General features: G+C 30.0%; 1 protein-coding gene across 9 annotated transcripts in view; it reads left to right on the top strand.

Moving 5' to 3' along the window:
• LOC134716281 (uncharacterized) overlaps nt 1-26081 on the top strand; it is a 98378-nt gene extending 72297 nt beyond the window's left edge. For 8 of the 9 annotated variants that reach the window (XM_063579225.1, XM_063579192.1, XM_063579243.1 and 5 more), the window contains 4 exons: nt 15202-15416; nt 18226-18375; nt 23470-23688; nt 24197-26081. In XM_063579225.1, coding sequence (XP_063435295.1) covers nt 15202-15416; nt 18226-18375; nt 23470-23688; nt 24197-24342 — 730 coding nt within the window. In that variant the 3' untranslated portion in view covers nt 24343-26081. The remainder of the gene's footprint in view (nt 1-15201; nt 15417-18225; nt 18376-23469; nt 23689-24196) is intronic. The other variant, XM_063579185.1, reaches the window with a different exon arrangement.
• Nucleotides 26082-26666: the final 585 nt, after the last annotated feature.

Raw genomic sequence — 26666 nt, 5'->3', positions numbered from 1 at the left:
AGATGGTCACCTGTACCAAACATGTTCCTCTGATAATCACCAGACCAGAACATTACTTTTAGATGGTCACCTGTACAAAACATGTTCCTCTGATAATCACCAGACCAGAACATTACTTTTAGATGGTCACCTGTACAAAACATGTTCCTCTGATAATCACCAGACCTGTACATTACTTTTAGATGGTCACCTGTACCAAACATGTTCCTCTGATAATCACCAGGCCAGAACATTACTTTAAGATGGTCACCTGTACAAAACATGTTTCTCTGATAATCACCAGACCAGAACATTACTTTAAGATGGTCACCTGTACCAAACATGTTCCTCTGATAATCACCAGACCAGAACATTACTTTTATATGGTCACCTGTACAAAACATGTTCCTGGGATAATCACCAGGCCAGTACATTACTTTTAGATGGTCACCTGTACCAAACATGTTCCTTTGGTAACCACCAGGCCTGTACATTACTTTAAGATGGGCACCTGTACCAAACATGTTCCTCTGATAATCACCAGGCCTGTACATTACTTTTAGATGGTCACCTGTACAAAACATGTTCCTCTGATAATCACCAGACCAGAATATTACTTCTATATGGTGACCTGTACCAAACATGTTCCACTGGTGATCACCAGACCAATACATTATTTTTTAATGGTGACCTGTACAAAACATGTTCCTCTGGTGATCACCAGACCAGAATATTACTTTTAAATGGTCACCTGTACCAAACATGTTCCTCTGATAATCACCAGACCAGAATATTACTTCTATATGGTCACCTGTACCAAACATGTTCCACTGGTGATCACCAGACCAATACATTATTTTTTAATGGTGACCTGTACAAAACATGTTCCACTGGTGATCACCTGACCAATACATTATTTTTTAATGGTGACATGTACAAAACATGTTCCACTGGTGATCACCAGACCAATACATTACTTTTAAATGGTCACCTGTACAAAACATGTTCCTTTAATGAGCAGTGAGCAGACAGTTCATGTCTCTTTTTTAAATTTTATAACTTAAATATAGGACATCTTGAAGATAATATATAATACAGCCTAAAACCCATGGTGTAAGGTTGAATTCAGTAAGAAATTTTTTGAAGCCCCATTTATGGGCATTATGTTTTCTGGTCTGTGTATCTGTCTGTCCGTATGTTCGTTCTTCTGTCCAGCTTCGGGTTAAAGTTTTTGGTCGAGGTAGTTTTTGATGAACTAATGAAGTCCAATCTACTTGAAACTTAGTAAACATGTTCCCTATGATATGATCTTTCTAATTTTAATACCAAATTAGAGATTTCATCCCCTTTTCACAGTCCACTAAACATAGAAAATGATAGTGCGGATGGGGCATCCCTGGAATTGGGACACATTCTTTGTTACATATAATTTTGTCTACCTTAATGCCTGCTTAAAACAAAATCTCTCAAACTTATGCAAAAAATGGAAAATCCAAAAAGGCACCTGAACTTTAATGGAAAATCCAAGAAGGGCACCTGAACTTGGTTTCATCAGATTATTAGCACATTAGACATTTAAGATTATTTTAATGGTAAATTGTGATATGACTTTGTCACCTTATAGGCATTAATCCAATGATTTATAATAAGTGGTAATAATTAATGTTTTTATTACATTCAAACTTTCTTAAATGTTTTAATTGAAGAAAGAAAATGTTTTTCTTGCTGACAAAAGAAATAAACTTTGAAGATTGGGGGCATTTTACCTTACTGTAAAGTTGTTGGTATATTTATCTAAATGGCTTTCGTTCTGAAATAAATTAGTTTTCTAACTTTTAATAAAATTGATTTATCTAATTTATTTATTTTATTTCAAGATTCACTGATCCATCAACGATAATTTTTCAAATGAATTTGTTAAAAACACAAAATCACTTTGCGCAGCATTACTGAAGAACCTTTAAGTTAGTCAACCATGTCAGATTTATCTAATTTCAAGTGAAATGAACCTTAAATACTTTGATTTTACTTATCCTTAAATTTTGAAAACTTAAGTAGTTCATTTATGAAATAAAACATTTGATCTGAGATAGATAAATATGTTTTAACTTGATGAGATGTAATGTCTTTATTGGGTGAAAGTTTAGAGATTTGTAAGAATTGTGTCTTTATTTATATGGATTAACTAATGTAATCCCTTATTGTAGTGAAGTTTATTTTAATAAATTACTATCTGATTCTTAATATGAGGACCAAATAATCAGGGATAGTTGATGTTAACAACAAAATTTTGATCCCTATCGGATCGAACAATTACTAAGGCGTTTGTATTTGGTGAACCCAGAATTTCTTGTATTGGAGCTTAATTAAGAGAAATCGTATTGAGTGAACTTCGGATTTATAAACTATAAAAGTTATCAAGATCTTTGTTACTTCTGTAAAGCAAAATTATTAACAAAAATTCTTGAATGCTGAAAGACAACTTGAATTGTCAAGATAGATAAGTTATTGAAATATCTATTCTTTATATTATGATAAATCGTAATATTTGATATTCAAGGGAGATAATATTCAGATTTTACTGGGAAGAAGAACGAGGCATTATAAAAAGATACTAAGATTGTAATATTTGTTTTTAGTAGTGATTTTGACATATCTTGAAAATGAACAGTTTTCTTATTCAATTGGTGATTAGAGGATTATAATTTCACATTTGTATTTTATATTGAAGAGCTTATTATGTGATATACAGGTGCTGATTCAATCATTATTTAAACTTCAATTTAAATTAGGTTTTGTAAGTGGCTGAAGATTTGACACATTAAAAGATTGTCTACTTTGAGGATTAAGTTTTGGAGCTCTTGTACTGGACAATTGGTTTTGGTTAAAAATCTCAGACTGCACTAGTGAAGGTCTTATTTGGTTTTTGGCATAACAATCACAAATTAAAAACTTGAACAATCTTCAGAAAGTGGATTGAATATTTATTGCTAAAGAAGAAGCATATGGGATTACAATATTTGATATTTGAATGGATCAAAAATTTATTACATGATAATTGATTTTTGTAATTTTAAGATTATCCTATAGTGTTGATGACCAGATATAGGATAGTAGAATTATTAAAAATCATTTATTATTCATAGAAATGAAAGTATTGTGTGTCTGATTTTTATTTTTCTGAAAATAACTGCTAAATGTGTATTGAATTGACATATAAACCACTGGATGATTGAATTCATGAAGAAGAAAAGTCGGTTTTGAAGGAAACAAGTGTTTATAGATTTAAACTAATGACAATGATTCTGTTTCACGCCAATAAGGCAATGAAGATAAATCTTTATGGAATTTTATTAATTGGACAAAATAAAGACTTTATCAATACAATTGCTACTTGGTATGACTTCTTAAACCACTGAATACTTCAACTATATAATCATTTGCTTTAGAAGGATATAAACATTTATTGAAACTATTGACATAAGTAAGGGACAAACCGTTTGTCCAAATAATGTGTACTGTATGGAGCAAATATTGCTGTTAACTGCAAATAAACTTTTGAATAAAAAGATCAAAAAGATTTCGTAAGATTTTATTCGGTGAAATATATGTATAAATTGAAATAAAATTGGACTTTATTTTCTTAAAAAGAACACTTTGGAGAAATTGATTAAAAATCAAAGACGTGCAGATTTCTGATCATAGTAACACAGAAAATTTTTCACCTATAATGATATATTAAATGTGGACTTTACATAATCTATTGTCAAACAACAATTTTCATTGGCAAACTTTTTTATTTGCATTGTGTTAATATTGTTGTGAAAATGTAAACATATGTTTTTCTTAACTTTGAGAAAAGAACTGGAGAAAAAGTTGAGGAAATGTCGTGTATCACTTGTTACAGCCTGCAATTATTTCTCTATGACTATTTGTTTGTGACATAACCTGTGTAAAAGGCTAACAGACTATTTGTGTTCATGTAATTTATCATTAGCAATTGGCTGTACAAGAAATTAGTTAAAACTTGATATCGGCAAATTCCTGGCATTTAGACAATGCCCATATGGACTTAGTTGAATTTTGTAAATACTAAATGACATATTTGAAGTCAATTGAAGAGAATTGATTACGGGTAAAGTGGTAACAAAACAGCCGTTTTTCAATTAGGGTTATGATCTTACTATAAGATAACATTCACAAATGGAGAAAAGCGATATCAAGTGGAAAACTTTGCGAAATAGTTTATTGTTACATGCTCAGTTTGAACGCTATGACTTGATACGTTCTAGCCAGTCGCTACGAGCAGCTAAGGAACTATCAGACTGTTGTTGTAATCTGCCAAATAAGCAATACTGTATGTTGAATGTTCAACCTGTATTCTCTTCTAATGAGAGGAATAGGACTCCTAAGAAATACCAATGGGTACCAATGAGTATCTGCAGTGTATAGTAAGTACTTTACTTATCAAATATTGTCTTTATATAGCCTTATTAGTTTAAAAGAGTGGGAAATAATTAAATACTAAATATATATTATATTATTTTTCATTTTTCTTCAGTTTGAACTGAAACGAATAGTTAGAAAAAATGAATACTAAAAATTCAGAAATTATTGGGATGCTTCCTTTATTGAGAAAAATGTGACAGTTATTTAATAAGACTTGTATTCATAATTTCAGTACTGCTTTTCCTTTATAAAATAGTTTTAAAGGTCAAGGTTTACAATGAAAATCTATGCATTTATCTTTGTATCAGCATATACATATAGAAGATAGAAGATAGCACACTTGTCACATATCTGAATGAATTTGAAAGCTGATGATTATTTTTCTGTTGTGATAGAAAAAATAGGGATGGAATGTTTGTCTCATTTGTAATATAGAAAAGACACATTTTTGAAATAAAAAGCAATTAATTATCAAGATGTCAAAAGAAGGTTATATTTAGTAGTACTTGGGGTCTATGTGGCCATTTATAAGTAGACTGTCAACAAACAGAGGTTATGAATTTAAATCTTGCAATGGGCAGGTGCGTAACAGTACAAATTTGATTCACTGAGATTGTCACTTTTGCAACCGAATGTCAAGTCAGTGGTTCTTTACGGGCTGCAAGGAAATTGTACAATAGTGTTAAAAATGGTGTTGAACACCAATCAATCTATCAATCAAACAATCAATTTAACAATCTAGAATTACTTGATCTTCCTTGCTTTCTGTAATGAGAATCATAAGTTTTATTACAGTGCATTAGCTTCTAACAGTTCATTATGCCCCACTTAGGAGCATTATGGTTTTGATCTGTGTGTTGGTCTGTTTGTCTGTCTGCCCGACTTCAGGGTAATTTTTGGTTGAGGTAGTTTTTAATGAAGTTGAAGTCCAATTAACTTGAAACTATATACACATGTTCCCTTTGATATGATCTTTCTAATTATGAGGCTAAATTAGAGTTTTCACCTCAATTTCATGGTCCACTGAACATAGAAAATGATGGTGTGGGTGGGGCATTTGTGTACTATTGACAAATTCTTGATTTTGTTTTTTCTAATGGCATAGCAGGACTGGTGCGCCTCAAACAATAGAAGTTGAGTTCTGTATCAGAGTTATAAATGTTAGCAACACTAAACAAACCAAAAGCATTTTCCTTCTATAGCAAATCATTCTTTTATGACCTGTAATTTCTCCTTTTGTGTTGCATTTGAAAAACTCCAGCCTCTGAGACTTCAATGAATTGTTTGCAATGGAAACAAAGTAATTACTGCTACCTAAAGTCAATACAATAATGTTTAGACCCAATAAATGTCTTACTTTAATTGCAGGTTAATAAGCTTTGGATTTTTATAATTACACCACTACCTAGGTTGTGAATGGCAGTATGGTTGCACGGCAGGTCAATTCTGAGTCAGAGTAAAATATCTTTCTATCGTTGAAATTTTGATTGTCTGAGATTTTATCTTAAGAAAAGGAGAACCTTTTGATAGTTCTGCAAATTTATGATAATTGATGAAAAAATCTGTAACCTATTAATATTGTTGCTAAAAGTCAGTCAAAAGTCCTTGAAAGAGAGACATAAGGATTGATTTTCTGGCAACAGCAATGGTGAATGTGTCAACAACTGTTGTCTGTGTGACTTAGTTTTATAAGAAAGGAACTACTTGTGATACTAATACTCAGATATTTGATGTAAAGTTGCATTACTATTAGTACTTATCAGTTTGATGATTATTTTGTGGCCCTATTCCCTAGGTCATGGTACATTTTGATGCCCTGTCCCCTAGATAGAGGTCTAGTGACTTTAAAATAATTAACAATTTGCTTAAGGTGGTACTTAACACTACAGGGAGATAACTCTGTAAAACCAACATAACGTTTTAATGAAGTATTGCTAAGGGGATATTAAGCTTCTCAAGATTTTGTCAAATTGTTATATAACCAGTGTAATTTTTCTGAATAAACGGTTACTTTAATTTTTTTGAAATTTTTATATTTTTGACAAAGGGTCAAAGTAAATACTTTGTCAAAATTTTAAGAAAATTAAACGAGCCAAATTAATTCCACCTTAAGTCAGTTTGAAAAGTACTTGTGATAGATAGATATTTTGTTTGAAGTTGCATAACTATCAGTATATATAAGTTCGATGACTATTTTTAGGTTTTTCCCACATAGTCCAGTGAATTTGAATTAATTATCAATTTTAAATGTTAAATTTTCAGCTTAAATTTGATTCATAGGAACTTGTGTTAGGAAATTTCTCCCCTCTCAAGGTCTCAACAGTTAAATTTGAATTATATTATGGATTATGGATAAAATATTAGTTTGAATGTTTTGTTTTTGTTTTCCTTTTATACAAGTGATTAAAAATTAAATGGATTAATATAATTATACTTTCAAATGTGTTATTTTGAAGAATATCCATTGTTGTGATTCAATTTATTTGTGATTTACTGTGAAAAGATAATTTTTTTATCTACAATCTTTTATTTTCAGTATGAATTATTTTAATTAAAAATACATACATATAAAATTTAATTCATCTTTTTGTACTGAAATGTTTTGATGTGACAGATTAAAAATTTTATATGTATTTTATTTTTATTTTATTTATTTTTAATTCTTTTTGAATTTTTAATTTGGCTGACTATTACTTGTTTTTATGTGCCATGGGGGGATAACTCAATTTCACTTGAAATGTTTTATATCTGAATTAAATCAGAACTAATGGGTTTTTAAGAGATTTTCTTACAAATGATTTCCATACTGACATTTTTTTTAAATTCAACCAATGAAAAATTAATGTTTTAATTATTTTAATAAGATTATACAAGTCTTAACTAACATGGTTTTAAACTTTTAAAAGTTATATTTCTTGTGGTGAATTTTAAAGTAAACAAAAGTTTGTCATATGGATTGTTTGTTAAAACTTTATTGATGGATATCTTACAAGATTTGGAAATTTTATAGAAGATTATAAGAGTATCAAAACATGTATAAGTTTGTCTTTAAGTGGAGTACTAAATAACTTATTAGTTACACCAGTGTAATTTATTTTACTTCAAATTTGACTTTTGAATTGTTCATTTGAACTTTTTGTCAACTGTATTGTGGATAGTACTGTATGTAATAGGAATTTGTGACTCAGTTTGTATGTTCACTGGTTCAAAGTGACTTGGTTATGTAACGAAAGTGGTTCAAGAATATAATTATACTTTTCCTTTGTGAAATTGGCGGAAGAGAAAACATTTGTAACAGCTATTATTGGATCATAACGTTTTATCAATACTATGATGATTGTGTATTGATCGAACTTTTATCATCTTCTTAATTTGTGACATCAAAAGTTAATTGTAGCTTTTTATAAAAATTGATATTGTTGCTTGGAGATGCTGTACATGGTTGTATGATTATTGTGATTTACCATTCATTGGGTGCCGTGACCGCACAAGAAATACTGTGGAGGAAAACTCAAATCAGTTTGGAAATATGAATGGTTAAAAATCATAGTGGAAATTTTGATAATGATTTTATTTTGATATATTGGATATTAAGATTGTAAATAATGTGGTTATATCAAGATATAACTTTAAAATTTCATCATTGTGTCAATATTCCGGTAGAATCTAAAGAAGTTTACACTTGAATATTTGCTAATTTGAAGATCAAATTTCTTTCTTGATTGTATTGAAAATAAGATGTTTTCACATGACCACCCCTATAGTGAGTTCTTGACGAAATAGCAAAAGGATTTATTTGTAATAACATATTCATACTTGATGATGTTTGAGTAAAAAGTGTCTTTTGTCATTGAAAACGTTTATTTAAAACTTGAATATGCAATCCCATGTGGGAAGGATTACGTGAAATGTATTTAAAATATGCTGCATACTTATCGCAGGTCTGTAGAATGGAATATTAAATAAGGTGAAGGCAAAAATTCTTTTATTGAAGTTGAACCATATTGTCTAAAACGATATATGTCTAAAAAGATTAGATGAGTGACTTTGAACGTTTCCGCAATGTAATGATAATTACATCAGCTGGACGACCAAAGACTGGTAATTTTCACTCTTTGAGACAAAGTTCTCGTTTAAGAAATGTTTATGGTAGAAACAGTTCTGTGTCTTTATTGACTGAAGGAGAAAGGGTCAGACCAGCAACAACTGGCTCTCGGTTTCAGTCTTCATCAAAGTGAGTTTTTATATTGATCATTACAAATGTAAATGTAATTTAATTTGACTTTTAAATTTATTGAAATTATCAGTAGTATGCATAATTCACAGCTATTGACTATACTGGATTCAATTGAAAACTGATGTTTTAGTTGAGAATGGGAAACATCCTTGAAAAGGGAATTTGATGCAAATTTTATCATATAACTGTGCAATATTGCGTCAAAGTATATTCGTATGTAAATATGTAAATGTTGAAATCCATTCAATAGTTGATGCTCATCTCACATAGCATCAAAGTTTGTTTATTTTTTAAAAGTTATTACAGAATCTAATGCATTGTGGGTGAAAGGTACACCAAAAATATTTTGATTGGTTTAAAACAATATTATGTAATGTCATTGGCCAAAAATCCTTTGTTCCTACAATAAAATTTCAAGAATAATAATTTTACCTAAAGGACCATAGTTTCTGAAAAGGCAAATTGTAGTAATTATAAATGGATGTTTTTTTATAGAACAATACCAATTTTTCATAGTTTACATGTTAGACAGTTGGTATTTTTCATTTCACAATAATTATGCATCATAGTAAGGGAGACAACTCTAACTGCTGTTGAATCCTAAAACATATATGTTTGTAAAGTTGAGTGATATATGTTCACCGTCCAATAATAAATTGACATACATTCAAGTTAGATAATGAAGTAGCTTTAAGGATGTACTTAGATGAAGTCACTCGAAATTTAAAAAATCATGAATTTAAAATTGATACCATAAGTCGTGAGAGCATAATTAAGTTAAGGAACAAAATAAGATAAAAATATCAATAGGTCATGGAGCTCCTTTCTATAGATATTTGATTTTAAAAAGTTGGCGGGAAAGGCTGACTCAGACTTCTAGGGTATATTTGCATTGGTATTATTGGGTCTCAAATCAAAAGAAAAAAAATTAAGAATCTGCCTAAATTTTGGTAAGTGACCTGTTATAAACTTTTAAGTCTAGTATGAAAAGATAAATGGGTGTCATGGGGCAAAATATTTTACCTACCTTGTATCGTATATGGAAAAACCAAGGAGTACGAAAATCTTACACAAATTCCCAAACCTCACCTAAGTACACCCTTAATTAAGCTACCGTAGATACTCGCTTATAAGTCAGAAGTTTGGGAGTAAAATTCTGAATCCAGAGAGGGGTACCGACTATTAAGAGAGATCCCAAGACCAGAGACCTACGTTAGGTTCAGTTGTGATTTTCAGTTGATTGTAAAAAAAAACATTAAATATTGATGGATTAAGAATTTTTGCAAAACATTTGATGGAATAATTCAATGTATACATGCAAAATTGCAATTAAGCAATAAATGAAACAAGTTGGTCAACCATTATATAGGTCAGGAATTAGACTGTCTGCAAAAAGTGGATATCAGTGGCGGATCCAAGGGGGGGGGGGGGGGGGGGGGGGGGGGGTTCCACCGTTCGGGGGGTTGGAACCCCTCCTTTTTTTTGGCCGATCAATGCATTTGAATGGGAGCATATAGTTGGAACCCCCCCTTTACTCTGGGTTGGGAACCCCCCTTTTTCAAATGGCTGGATCCGCCCCTGGATATGTATTCTTACAACAGATTATATACCTACAGATCCATCAGTAAGTTGATCCAATGCTGTTTGTTTTAATGTGCAGAGTTTGTGTCATCCTCCCAAAATTTGATTTAATATCCCAATAGGCAGGACTGGCAGTGGCTGTATGCATTTTATAGATACTAATAAAGTAATTTTTTGTTAGTGCTATTTTACTTCTAAGGGATATGTTGAGAAAAGAAACCTTTTACAATCCAATTTTACAAGAAACATGTTTTTGGAAAAATAAAATATTTGGAGTTACTCCCCTTTCTGTTCAATGAAATTGTTATTCCAAATATAACTTTTTGAAGTACAAGAAAGAAGGATTGAAAGAAAGAAAGGTAAATGTGTTTTGTTGAATTACTTATATATATATAATCTGAAGTAAGAAACTGAGCAGTTGATCTGACTTTATATAATCAAGAGATTGACAAATTCTTGCTATCAAATTTTTTTTTTTTTTTTAATTATCTAAGAAACCTCTCGCATACCCCATGTCATGTTTGCATTGTTATATGATCTATAGATCGTTTATTGAAAGTAAACTTATCAGTAAACCAACCCATTAGCTTGTCTTTAAACGGTTGACTTTTTAAATGGATTATGATACTGATTAATCAGAAAACAAAATATTTGCATGGTGGATTTTCTGGTACTATTTATATCAGTTAGTCTTTCTTTTATGGCTCTTTTGTGTAAATTTCTATTCTTTAAACAAAAATTTAAATAAAACAAGTGGATTATCAGGCAAACAAAAATCAGATCAATGTTGATCCATTGACGCTGAACAGTTTTTAATAATAAACAAACGGGTATTGACTTTGGCCTTTTAAAATTTTAATTTTGCCCGTTTTAGGATAAATTGATCATTCAATTGTTAGCTACTTGAATGTGACGGTAACTATATTAAAAGAGGGATGTTCAGATTGGTTCAGGCATTCCATCATCAAATTACTTCAGTAGCCGCATTTGTAGTTGAACCACAATAGACCGAAGAAGTTGATTTAAAATGTGAATGTGTTTTGTGACTCTGGGAGAGAAAAAGTATTTAATGTCATTCTTATTCATCATCATTATTCAATGTTTGTTTAAACTAAGCGTTAATTTATTCACAAAGTTTTTAAAATCGATTTCGGTAGAAGTGTAACAAATATAGACACAGAGCCTGTATTATTCCGTATATACTATAGAAATTTACATACCAGTTTTATAAACACGTTTTGTGGCAATTTAAATGGTTTCTGCTGATCATCGTCACTTGCAACGAAATGTTGTTTTGAATACCGTGCGATCCTAACTTTAACCTCTATATTAAGTGTTATAAAAGTGTTGACATAAATTTACTTGAGTAGATTGTAAAGAGGGAATATAATTGAATGATACTTAAGGTTCAAACTTATGTGATTGAAATGATCTATAATAAAAGTCATTAGTACATGGAACAGTATTATTAGAAATGTACAATGCAGGACAGTACTTTTTGTGGACTAATGAAAAAAGCAACAGTAATTTGTCCTCAGTGTCCGTGGTTGTATCCAGTGAGGGTAAAAAATCACAGAAATCTAAATTCATTAAATTTGTAAGTTTACTCTGCTTTTAATCTATTTGCTTTGATTTTTGTAGGAACAGCATCCATTGAATTAGATACATTGCAACTGAAGTCATTTTAAATTGATACTTGTATTATCTGATTTTGAGAAATGATCAACGTTAAATCTGTTTAAAATGTGTAGATAATTTGAAAATTCATGAATTAATGAATGTAAAAATGCATGCCTTTTGATGGACTAGGGCTGTTTTCTGCTCTTAGGTCTGGTTCAATTGGTGTCTTGAAAAAATGACACATTTCTCATTTCCTTTCTCAATTTTATGACATACTAGTATTTGATATCACAAATGAAAGGTATTTTTCCAAAATTCTAGCCCAACAAATACCCAAGAGATATTCTTCAAGCAAGAATTTTAAGACTCAGTGGGGAGGGTTCCTCACCTGGTGTTGGAACCCCCCCTTTTTTGGGGGGGGACAATCAATGCATTTGAATGTGAACATATAGTTAAAAAAAAACTTTGTCTGGGTTGGGACCCCCATTTTAAAATGGCTGGATCCATCCCTAACTCCCGAATTTTTCTATTTGCAAAATGTTTAATTTGACACCTCATGTAAATATATGCTTTCAGGCAATGCTAAGAAACATAAATTTGATATGTTAGTTTGGTTCTTAAAAAATTAAAGAAATGAATGGGAAATGTATTGTGCAGTATTATTTTTAATAGGAATTTGAAAGAGAGAAAAAAAACCATGCAAAACCTTTTTATTTAGAACTGAAAATCAATTTCAATTGGTGTAGTTATATACAAACAAAACTATTAGCAACCATCCAATATTCATGGTCATATAATATATTTTTGAATTAAAACAATACTTTTGCATTAAGTTGTGTGTGGATATATTTTAATGATGTACCGGTACATGTAGTTAATATTTCATTAGCAAGAATGAATTAGTTGATACAAGATTCTATAACCATATATCCCTATTGAAATGAGTTGATCGTCCAAAAAGGGGGGTTCCATCCCCCTTGAGATGCCACTGGAGATGCCTCTAAAAAAGGGAGAATGCAATAACTCTTTGTGAGGTCCTTTGGTGGCCTGTTGTAAAGCAAATTTTCTGTCCAAATCAAACATTCCCCATGCGATTAAATCTATGCTCCTAACATCTCACATCTAACCTTTTGGGATGTATTGTTAATTTTCTTGTCCTAAATATTCACAAAATGTTTGCCACTGGATTTTATTAGCAAACATTTACAATTAATCAATAAACACTTTTTTTTTAAACTGAACCTTTATGATATAAGTAAATATTTACAGGACTTTCTTTAAAATGATTTTATGTGTTGTAATTGATTATTTTCTTTAAAGTCTAAATGTAGCTCCCTTAAAATTGACTGCCAGGTTGTTTATTTACATGATTTTATGTTCCTTTGGCAATTTTATGATAAGTAACAGTGGATCGTTGGTTTAAAACAAAAGGCTGGCCAGTTTCTCCTTTGGGATCTATTGTTATTTAATCTGGCTAATCATATCGGGTCAATCCATGGCCTTTAAACATTTATTTTATTGTTCAAATTCAATTTTGGGTATACTAAACGTTGTCCTTGTAAGATTACACTTATACCCAATGTTGTGTGAACGTTTAACGCATGTTCAAATTACCAACGGAACCCGTGTCAAGGAATACCTTTAAAATGGTGACCATCAGATCATTCTTCCCCTTAGGATAATAACATATTTACTAAAATTATTTGTGTAAATTTTAAGTGGAGTAATTTTAGGATGACTAAAACTTTGTTTGTTCAGATATGAAGATTACGTTTTTGAAGAATAGAATTCTATTTGAACTATGGATTATCAAGTCCGTCGATATTCCACACGTAAATCGTATCTGTCATTGAATAAGATTTTGGCTGAGATCAGGTAAGGGAGATAATTACATATAAAAGATGGGTTTGTTTGAACAATTGTTAGAGCAGACATCTAGATCAACAAATATATAGATGTAAATAATAGTTCGTTGTTTACATTGTATTTTGATTTGTTAGTTATTTATTTGCATTATAAAGAAATAAATTTGTATACTTGAAATCCACACCTTTTGTAAGTACAACATGTACATGAAGTATACTTGTGCCAAGGTGTTTTTAAAGTACTATACAACAATAAAGATATACAACTTGAATATTAACCTTAGAATGACTGTGGAGGGAATGAAAATATTTTAATATAATTTGGGATAAAAACTATGTTCATGTATTATGCTGATTCTGCTTGTTACTGAAAACCTAATATTATATCCATGTTTGGGTTTTAAGTGCTCATTTATCTTTTGTGTCGACAAATACTATCTCCTTTTATCCTGTTTATTTTCTGTATCATCATTTTTTGATAAGTGTATTTTATTGTGAAGTAATGCTATCACTTCAGTGTATATAATAATTTTTTTGTAATATATGACTGTTTGAGTTTTTATCATTAACAAGAATGTCATTTAAATTTTATTATAGAATTATATATTTGCTCAATTAATTGTCATCCTGTTACATTATGTATCAATACATCTGCATAAGTATAACACCCTTTTCTTCAACAATTGAATAGGAATAAGCTGGGTTTATTATAATGCTTTAAATATTAATGATTTTTTGCTTTTTAGGAGACAGCGAGACCTACTTAGGTATGATGGTCAAATGATGTGTTTTTTGGGGGCTTTTTATTTTGGAAATAAAATCTGAGCTATAAAAAGCAATAGATTAACTTTAAAAAATAAATTATCTTACGACTGACTCAAAAGACAAATAAGAAGATACATGAAAACTGACAAATAGTATTTTCTAATGCAAATCACATGGTGTTTTTCTAAATTAAAGAATGTGCCTTGAATTCTTATGCAGTTTGCACGGTGTGGACTATCAATCTTAGATCATAAGATCATCTGAAGGTGTTAAACTTTCTCTTTGGTCTTTGGGCTGATCTTGTTTGCAGGTATACCACATCTACCTGGCATCTTAGATTAATGTCTGAGACAAGTATGACAATCTGAAAACATCCAAACATGGACATGTTGCTCAGTGCACTGTCTCTATGATGAGAGAAATGTTAAGAATTATTTCACCTATCACTGTATATATAAATAACATGCACTGTTTGAATTTTAATGGCTGGATTATATGACAATTTGTTTCTTGTTGAAGTGTTTCATTGTTGTCAGACATGTTAGACAAAAGGATATATAGAAAAAAAGTATTGAACTTTGATTGGTTCTATTGATCTTTTAGTCACACTTATTTGTACAAAATGGATCTGATTTCAAAAGCTTTCTACAATTATGTGTAGGTTCAAATTTTTAGATTTTTAAGTCAACCATTATCTATTTTCAGTTCTTCCAGCACGCCAACAGTTCCTTATTCAACTACAGATATATTATATGGCAACGAGGTTCGAAACTCTCCTCAGCTGGATGAAATTAGACAAAACAGTTTTATTGAATACAGCAAAGATAAAGACCGTCATAGTTCTAACAACCTAGTGGACTTTAATAATCGAAGACCAGCAAGCAAAGGTGGATCTAGAAAATCATTATCTATAGAAAAAGGTAAGTGTCACTATGACAGAATACAATTGTTAGTAGTAAATATAGTATATCTTGTGTTTAGCCTTGGTTACTATTTAAAAACTCCAGGGTATAAGGGAATTTAAACTTTTACATTTCAAAAGATCTAGGATTATAAACAATGATTTTGTTTTCTGGCTACAACTCAACAGAGAGAATTATTCCAATATTAGATGTAATATATGACCTAGCTAAGAACGTATTGATAAATCTAGTAATTTATTTTTAAACTTTATTGTTTCAACCTTTCAATTTTCGACCATGTTTGTGATAAGTTGCATAGTTTTGTATTGGATTTGATTATGTATAAGTTTGATTCTGGTAAGTGTTTGCATATGTGTAGGTAAATATTTGTGATATACATTTTTCCATCAATAATCCACATATAGATAAAGAGCATGCACATACATGTTAAGTTTAAATTTATATTTGATATGATATAAAGTTATATGCATTTAAAAATTTTGACAGTTTGTCAAAAGCTACACATTGTATTGTGAAAAGTGCTTAACATTTGTGTTCAATTCTTTTCTACAAATCATCAGAATTGTATGATCCTTTGACTTTATTGGTGTGATTTTATACCTATTATTTGCCGCCTTTACTCAACTTACTCAACACGGCCATATTGATGATAGTTATTGTTCAGCTTGAACATTTATTAACATGAAGAGGTGGAACCATAAATATATATTAAGAGCTTAAAATTTAATTTGTAATGTCAAAGATAAATTGTTGAACAAACATCATTCTATTATAAATTACAAATAAAGGTACTTCTTTAAAAGGTTTATAAACTGATTGTATATTATAAAAATAATGATTGCCAATTTTAAAATTAGGACAGGGTACAGACATACTCATTGTTCACCTTTTTATGAGTTTTGCAACTGAATATATATAGGAAGATGTGGTATGAGTGCCAATGAGACAACTCCATCCAAGTCACAATTTGTAGAAGTATACCATTATACTTCATAGTTTGGCCTTAGTGACTCACACAGAAAGACCTGTTTTTAGGTTAAAAAAACAAATAAATAAGCAAACATCTTTTTACAAGATTGACTCTTTCTGTGCAAGAAGAAAGCCATCTTTTGACTGGTCAACTTCACTTATTCAGGCATGCACATTTGTCATGATCCAATTTTCATCCCACTTTATATGTGTTGTTGGGAAGCTGTCTCATTCAATTTATATTTTAATTAATAAATTTACATCTTTTAAACTAGATTTGCAAGATTGACAAGAATGGCGGCACTCACAAAACAAAGCTTGAAACCATTTTTAGGTGGTGAAATATAAAAACTGTTATTTTCACAAAATTTTCAAAGTCCAAATATTAAAAAGAAGGTGTGGTATGATTGCAAATGAGACAACTCTCCACAAGAGACCAAAATGACACAAAAAATTAATAAATATAGTTCACCATACGGCCTTCAACAATTAGTAAAGCCCACACCACATAGGCAGCTATAAAAGGCCCCAAAATGACAATGTAAAACAATTCAAATGAGAAAACATAAGGCCTGATTTGTGTACAAAAAATGAACATACAAGAAATATGTAAAACATAAACAAAGGACAACCACTGAATTACAGGCTCCTGAAAGCCTGATATATGGGCAAAAATCAATGGTGCAGATCCAAAGAGGGTAACACTATATTGGCTCGACCACAGTTTGTGTGTGTGGGGAGGGGGTGGGGACATAAGGAAATGATGTTCTGTCCAAAAAGGCTTCTGGCAGAGGGACCTCAGAAAAAAATTGTGTATTGAAAAGATTTATTGTAATGTCATAATACGAACATAAGAGATTTTGAATAATGTAAGCTTGATTTCACAGATGATATCGAATACATATTTAAAAAGGCAATAAGTGAAGCACTTTCAATTACATTTAATCAATTCTCAACTATTCATACAATAATTGATTTTAATTGCTGTTGAAAGCATTTAGACTTTTAAAAATTCTTTTACACTTTTACTTAAGATATTGTAAACTATGCAGTTGTAGCATCATAGCAACTATTCAAGAAAATAGGCTTGAAGTTCTTCATTAACAAAGTGGCTATTCTTCAATCTTTTTTAATTTAGTTTTCTTATTTTCATTTTCAAAACCTGGGATTGTCCTTTAAGTGTTTACATAAGTGAAAGTAAATGTGAATTTCATTTATATTATCTTTGAAAGAATATAATACCTACGATTGTCCTTTGTAAATATCTTTTGTAAATATTGCTCTTTGTACCTGTGGATAAATGGTTTATGAATGTTATGGCTGCCATTTTAACTAGTTTTTGAATTTTTGGAGGATTTAAGAATGGTTTTTAGGCAAATTTACTGTCCTCAGAAACCTACTGGAGAACCCTACCTTTTAACAGGCAGGGCCCGTAGACGTATGTATAAAAAGTTGTAATTATAGAATTTTTATTTTCTATATACCAATAGGTAGATATAACATTGCTCAATCATCCTTCAACAACTATATATATATGATATAGGGTTATAAAAACTATATGATTTATTCTCATTAGTTTAAAAATAATGCTTTATGAATGTTGTACAATTAAATAAAGCATATTTGGAGATCATTAAAAGCTTCATTTTTTTTAATTTTTTTTTTATTACTACTTTAAACTCAACAGTAAAAGCCTTTTTGATAACTTGATATTTTTGTATTGAACCAGGAGCCTGGTGATCGGTGTACCTTATTCTCAGTAGTATGATAAAAAGTTATAGTGCTTAATTAATTCTTATATGTCATGTGTCTTAACAAATTTGTGTTGTATTTGCAGTGAATTTTAATAAAGAAAGTGATGACAATTTGAGACCTATACTGCCAAGTCCAGGGAAAAACGGCAATCAGTACCGACCTAATGGTTTACGGAACGGTTTACTCAAGGGAGACCCCCTGTATGGTTCAAGGGGAGGTAATTATTCATCAGGTAGTTACAATACGAAGTTTCTTTATTACTTTATTTGAGTAACCTTAAACTTGACAACACTGCTCTGTTGCTGCAAATAATTCTCTTTTCAAAAAATTGTTTCCAGATATAATAGCAGATATATGTTAATTGTCTTAAGAATAATAACTTGCTGTACAGTTGGTAGACTGTGAGGCTATATTGGGATAATAATTCAATGCCCATGACTAGAAAAGGATGTTCCATGAACCTTGCTTAGTGTTTTGTAAGTTTGAATGGTATTTATTTCTCAAGGAAATTCAAACAGCTAAATTATACTAGTTAATAAAAATTTGACATTTTGATTACCCTGTTTAACATCCTTTTCTTCTGTTGTTTTTTTTCTTTCTCTCAGTATAATTATATAACTTATAAATTGTTTTAGTATATTATTAACCAAAGATCATTCCAAATATTATGAATTCAATTATATTTTCCTGAAAAATACCAATATTACAGTTGTAGTACCATATTATGGTAAGATTGCTTATTGTATGAGCTTGCTGAAACTGCAGTTTGTTTTTTCACTATGCGATCAAATTCATTTTTACCTTTTTGTCCTTTTTGAAAACATTCATATATCTATATTTAGTTTGAAAATTTCATTTTCCTTATTTCTTACTTGAAATGACATTTCTAGTGTCTCTACAGAAACTAAACTAAGCCTTTTGGCATTTACTGTATTTTATGCGTTTATTTGGTATAATCATGTTCAATATTTTGAGTCTATGGTACTTTTTATTGATTAGTTAATAAAATATTATTAATCAGAAGTTAAGATTGTGTTCCAAGGCTTTCAAGCAGAATGTCCAATCACAAAACAATCATAGCATGATACATTACTAGAAAATCAGAACGAGCATTCATAAGCTGTTATCAAATGTGGCTATTTATAGATGCTTAGTTGTTACATTTTCAAGTTTTTAAACAAGACATTCAAAAATAAGAGAGAACCAAAATATTATCCTATAAGATGCTGGACATCAAATACTCTTCCAACTGCAATACTGTACTTCTATGTTGTAAATCTTGTGTGGTACTCCAGGCCACTCAAACAAAACAAACTACAAATTGAAGAAACATGTTCATACACAAAAACCAATTAATAGAATTAGGAAAGTCTATACTGTGTAATATCAGTGATTTATTTGACTCAATTTAAAGATGACTAACTTTGTTGCATGTTGCATGAGATCACAATTTGTAATAACTGCATGGACTGAGCATTTTCTGAGCACATATCCGTGATTCAACAAATGGAAGTTTTTAACGACCTTGACTGGCTATGCAGCCCTTGCACGGTCGGCTATCCGTGATTTCCTTATTTTGCTACATTTTATAGGTAAAAAAAATCAGTCAGGGTGTTGCATTTAGATTACCTTATGATTTTTTTTTACAAGTAAGAACTTTGAAAATCTGTAAGTTATGAATCATAAAAAAATGAACTATGAAATAAATTAATAAAACTAGATTGTCTATTGAACTAAACATGATAGTGATAGCATTTAATAATTTTATTTTATATTAAATTTAAAATTAGAGAAAGAATTATAAGCTATGCTCTAGCCATTTTTAATCGATTGTTTAACTATTTTTACATTGTATACTTCACTGAGCATGACTAAATTATTAGTAAAAATAGGTTTACACCTTGAGTGAGAGTTTTTAAGTAAATATGATCTGAACTAGTTGTATATTATGTTATTTTCCCTACGTTTTGGATTTTATAGTGTTTTCAAATATATCTTATTGCTTTTATATGTCTAGATATCTTAAATCTGTATAAGGACAAAATATTTTCTTTTGAAATATAAAATATGAAAAAGCTATTTAATGTAGAAAAAAAATACTTTGTAAATGTTTCATTTTGTATTTGTTTAGAGGAAAAAACATGACCAAGACAAAATTTCAACAAGATTTATACAACTATAAAAAACCTTAAAAATCTAAAATTATTTTTTTTTAAATGTTTTAATACATTGCATTGACCACTTAGAAGTCCTTGCTGATGAGTATGACTTCAAATTAAAAAAAACCTTCTATTTGATTATAATAAGCAAGATTGATATTGAATTCTATATTATTGTAAATCCATTCCTTTGATCTCCTTCTTAATCTCTGACATTTCTTAATCATTCAGCCATTTTATATGCTGATAAATAACGATTTTAAGGAAAACCAAAGTGATAATGATTGTGTTTAATTGATTTCCGCCATAAAAATGGACGTTTATTATTAATCAACTAAATATAAAGTTATCTGTTGTTCAGATCTTACTGTTGCATTCTGGGTATTGATTATTTCTAACTGATACCATTGATATTGGAACAATGGGCAGAAGACAATTACAAAGAAATCTATAAAGTTTAATATGAAGGAATTCATAATTTTACGTGATAATCATACAGGTGTTGGTACAAATTCAGTTTTTAGACCAACGTCCATGGTTCTGGACATAGCAAACGTGTCGTCTCATAATGAAAAACTTTTTAATGGACTTTAAAATGTGGACCAAATGGAGAGAAAATAGTTTTGTACGATTTAAAGTAATGGATGAACGGGAAAAATTGCCAAGAATACACAGTAGTGTTGTTAGGCACCTTTTGGCTTACAATTTACGCAACAGTAAGTTATGTGTTGTTTATAACACTTATAAATTATTTATGTGACTGAGAAGGAAAAAGTGTAAATACAATCCCATAATGGTAATTCTAACTAGGTTTGTATAGACTTTTCTGGTGTAAGGGTTTTGAAAAATACAGAAATCGTGATTCTAAACAGCTGCCTAAAATTTTTGATAAAAAGAAGTTTAATATAAAATCTCAAAACTAGTAGTTTTATATCCTGGAGGAGATGAATTATAAAAAAAAATATAAATTGATCAATCAACAAAAAGGACCTTTGAAGAAATGCAGAAATTAAAAATCCCAGGTTCTATTAGTGTTTCTACTCAAATTCATAGGGTATCATGATTTTCTATTTAAATTTGACTATCTTATATCAACAAAAACAGCATTTTTAATTATTTACAACAAGGATTTGTATAGTTATTCAAATCCTTGTTTACAAGTGCATGAAGTTTGAGAAAGAAAGAAAAATGAATCTTTAATTCGACAGTTGTAGGAAATAAACCCTGCATTTCATTGTAGCAACATTTTTGAGAGTCATAAACTTTAATATCTTGTATGTTTCAAGGCGCAATTCTTTTTTAAATGAATTCCTGTACAATATTATGGAAACTTGAGGTGTCATGACAACTAAAGCTTAAAATCAGGCTGCAAAAGGTGAAAAGTTGCTTCAAGTTAATTACAGGTGTTGGTTATCTTCTTTTATTATGTACTGCAATGTAAGTGAAATTTTTACTGTAATACTGAATGGGATAAAACTACTCATGCCAACTATTTCTTTCAATAAGGTTTTTTATAAATAAGTTCTGCAATTGTTTTTTAAAAATAAGTAAATTTACAAATAGACTTCTTGCACTTTAATATTCTCTATGTACAATGGTGATTGATAAGAACATTTTAACAACTTTTGTATCCCCCCTTTAAAATAAAATTTTTTTTTCCCAAAAATCTTCAAAATTGATTTGACATATAAGTCATTGGTTATATTGAAATAACAGGAACAACTCTTATGGAAGAAAATAAGGAGAGGTGGTATGATAGTCAATGCACCAACTATAAAAAAAAACACCAAAGGACAAGGATATAAACAATTACAGGACAGTTGTACAGCCTTTAACAATTGCAATAAGCAAAACACAAATATAAAAAAGAAGATGTGGTATGATTGCCAATGAGACAACTATCCACAAAAGACCAAAATGACACAAACATTAACAACTATAGGTCACCGTACAGCTTTCAACAACAAATACATGTATACTGTATTTTAATCTGTCAGGACTATTCTATCTGTTCAAAGCATACTTCTTTATGCCACATGTGAACAAAAATAATGATTATAGTAAATTAGTTTTCTGTTTCTTAAAAATCAAAAATAAGATTTCTACATGGAACTCCAAGCAAAACATTTGGATCATGCAGTGACTGTGTTTCTTGCCAGGCGAGCTTTAGATATTGTGTATATTTATCTTGCAAACTATTTGAAATTATTATTTAATGTATTTGATTTCAAGATTGGTTGTATTTTTAGATTTTAAGAGAAAAAAACTGTACTGGGGAAATGGAAAAATAGATTGAATCACACTGAAAATAATTTGCATAAAACATATTTGTTTGTGGTTGAGTTGATTTCTCATTGATATATACCAACATGTCCTTATTCTTACTTTTAAAAATACCAATGGAAAAATGAGGATAAAGAACGTTTTAAATCTTGACACTCAATAGACCTAGGATATAATAATTGTACAAGAGAATTAAATTACAGTTGTTAGGCAATTTGAGATAATTTGGACTATGTACAATAATGGAATGATTTAAATTAGGTTAAATGGTTGACATAAACTTAAAAAAGAATTATTATGCTATTTTTGTCTGTCATGCAAGTCAGAAAAGGTGTTTCTATATATATTGTATTTAAAACTATTCAAATCAATTGGGGTAAAATCAGAATTTTTGATAAATATTTAGGTATTTTTTATGTTATTGTTTGAATAGGGATAAGGGGGCTTCCTTGGTTAAAAAGTGTACTATGTGAATACTCTCTATACATTAGTCTTCAAGACAATCCTAAATACGAACTTTGAAAAGTCTTGAAATGTCTGTAATGGTATTTTCATAAACAATCTTTCAATAAAAATGCTTTGAAACTCAAAAACCAATCACTATAGCTTATGATCAATTTAATAAATAATTTGTTTTGCAAAAAGGTCTGTTCAATTCTGCATTCCTTTCGACAAGAAAAAACAACAACACAACATTCTAGTAATCTTCATTACATGTTACATATTTTGAGCAATAATGTTACTTATAATGAATCCTCTCATCACCTTCATATATGTATTTTGTTACATTGTAGCATAGCAGATCTTTAACTTCTTTATAAAATTAAGATATCTATCCAAAAATTTTTATGAATTTCTCACAATATATTATGTTTCTTCTTAAGGTAGAGAATCCGATGATTTAATAGCCATGGGAACAATCTGGAGTCCAAATACAGGACCACAGAAAAACTCAGGATCCAATAGTGCCAATGGAATACAAAATGTCACAGGCAAAAGTGTTTCCATGGTGGCATCTAACAGTTCAACCACAGTGGCACGCAAAAACGTTAAACCAATCATGGTTAATTCTTCATCACATGGTCGCTCAAGTTTCAAAGATGGTATGTTACTAAATAATAAATAATTTTAAAAAGTAAGTGCTGGAGTTAAAGTTTGAAAAGAAATGTCTTTTTCTGCATTTTCAAGATCTTTCAACACATTTAGGTGTGGATTTATATTTTGCCAGTTCTCTCTGCACTCCAGCTTGCTCAACCAACAAGAAATGGCCACCAGGATGTAGAAAATAGTGCTGAAAGGGGCATAAAAAACAAACAATCAATCAACCAATCAGAATGTCAGAAGACGGATTGGATAAGAAAGAATCATGTAAATGTTTTTACTCCTTGGATGTTGGAGAACAAATTAACCATTTATGGAAAATAATAGAGTTTATGGAAAAGCAGAATAAATTATAAACTATGGTTAAGGAAAAGAAAAAGTTTGGTTTAAAATTCAAGACTATAAAATTTAATTGATTCTATTTTTTTCTGGTTTTCAAAGAAGGTGACCATTAAATCGGTTTACTTGAAATTAACAAAAATGTGAATACTTTTCTTTTTTTTTTTACAGTTGAACCAAGATATACAGATCCTGTCATTGGTGCTCAACCTTCTTTTCAACAAAGACTCATGGAGTTAAGTGCCCTTGAATCTGAAACAATTAGATATGAAAAAAGTAAAAAGGTGAAAAAGAAAGTTCGAGACAGAGACTCTTGAGGAAAACTTATTGTTAGATTATTTCAAATTAGTTCATCTATATTAAAAGACATGATTTAATATTTATCACGTTAACAATCCCAGGGATTTGTAACCAAATAAAGACTGCTGAATAAGCACATCTGTGATACATGTGTATGTGGTGTCTGTGGCAGTGTGAAGAAGGGGAGATTACTCTTGATAATAGCAAGACAAGAATGGATGTTGTTGGAGTTAACATTTGAATGAGTTCTATATATAGCACTCGAGATTTGACATTAGTCTTTCATTAATAAATATAAAGACATGTATGCATTGTTCAGATATTTCACAGAAAAACTCAGTGTTTTTATTTCATGACTTGAGATGCATTTGCTATAGTAACATGAAAATGACATGAGTGAAACCTTAACTAGATTTTCAATTTTCTTTTATCTATTTGCTTTTAAGAAAAATTATATTCAAAAATAATACAGTTAATAAACTTTAATTATTTTTACACACAACTCTGTTTCACTTTATTAGGGCCCTAATAGGCTTAGCAGGCATTCTTATTAAGTATTAATAGATCAAAAAGTTAAAATTGTTAATGCTGATGATATACCGGCACTGTAACTGGCATGTGTCAAATTAAATGACAAAATCTTCAAATTGGTAATAAAAAAAGATAATCAGATCCAGTTTAACAAAAATATGTTTTAATATTGTATTTATGTAAGAGAGAGTTTACATCATTTAGTACAATGTAATAAGGGATAAAAATCCAAGTCAACTGATTTTTGATTAAATGGATACATTGGTTTCCCCATGCTAGTACAAATGGTATGTATGAATGTTTATAAGCTACATATTTTATGGGTGCTGAATTGTCACTGGTCATACAAAATCCATTACTTTATGAAGTAATTAATGCTTTTGTTGTCACCATTTATTAGGATCTAAACATACATTCTAAATGAAGAACATTTAATTACATGATGTTTTTAGTTAATTTCTGTGACTTTTTTAGCATGTAAATTTTCATTAAAATGTTTAACCAGGTAAGTCATGTTAGAGTTATTCCCCTTTTTATACTTTTATATGTTCCTATCAGTGCGTATTTCAAAAATCTTGTCATGCTAGTTTTGTTTTGGCAGTAGAAGATAACAGATAATTAAATTCTGGTTTCATATCAATTGATTCATATTTTATTTTAAATATTCAGCAAATAATAAAAAGAATAAGAATTTATTTATTTTTGATTTTTTTCTGAATTTGGCTTTTCAAGAATATGAACCTTCAAGTTTGAATTATCAACTCTCCTAGGTTTCTGTGATTAATGGGATATGAATATATTTATTTATAGAAACCATTTTATGACTATGAACAGTATTAGATTGCCTTAAAAGTTATACATGTACATTGTATTGAGGTACTTAACTTCATTTGTGAAAATTCACTTACCCATAGGAAATATATTGCTAGTTTCTAATTTATTGTTTTGAAGTATAATTGTAATTTAAATTTTTTGCTTTTTTTTCCCATAAAAAAAGTGCTTTGTAAGTTGAACATTTTTTTTACCTGTTAAACCACAATGAAATTAAATATTTTTTTCTCCAAAACATTATTTACATAAGTTGTATGTTAAAGTTTCTTGTTACTTTTTTTCCGTCCATATTTTGATTGTTTATATTAGCATTATTGTTCAAACACTGTTCATATATGAACATTTATTATTTAACTGAATCTACATGATTCAAATAAAGCTTTTACCAAATGTTTTCAGTGTTTTCTTAGTAAAATTGAAAATGGAAATGGGGAATGTGTCAAAGAGACAACAAACCGACCATAGAAAAAACAACAGCAGGTCACCAACAGGTCTTCAATGTAGCCAGAAATTCCCACACCCGGAGGCGTCCTTCAGCTGGCCCCTAAACAAATATATACTAGTACAGTGATAATACTTATTTCCAAATAGTACACAAGAAACTAGAATTAAAATAATACAAGACGAACAAAGGCAAAAGGCTCCTGACTTGGGACAGGCGCAAAAATGTGGCAGGGTTAAACATGTTTATGAGATGTCAACCCCCCCCCCCCCCCCCCCCTATACCTCTAGCCAATGTAGAAAAGTCACATAACAATACGCACATTTAAAATTCAGTTCAAGAGAAGTCCGAGTCTGATGTCAGAAGATGTAACCAAAGAAAATAAACAAAATACATAAATAACAACAGACTACTAGCAGTTAACTGACATGCTAACTCCGTGAGATAGCTGTTATTTAGTTATGTCCAGTGGCAAATAGTTCATGGTTCAAGTAATTGAAAGCATTTCTTTGTAGAATTTATTGTGTTTGTTCATTG

The sequence above is a fragment of the Mytilus trossulus genome, chromosome 1 (genome assembly GCF_036588685.1).
Source record: "Mytilus trossulus isolate FHL-02 chromosome 1, PNRI_Mtr1.1.1.hap1, whole genome shotgun sequence".
NCBI classification, from domain to species: domain Eukaryota; kingdom Metazoa; phylum Mollusca; class Bivalvia; order Mytilida; family Mytilidae; genus Mytilus; species Mytilus trossulus.
Note: the sequence above shows the minus strand (reverse complement) of the source record. Positions and strands in the feature narration are given on the sequence as shown.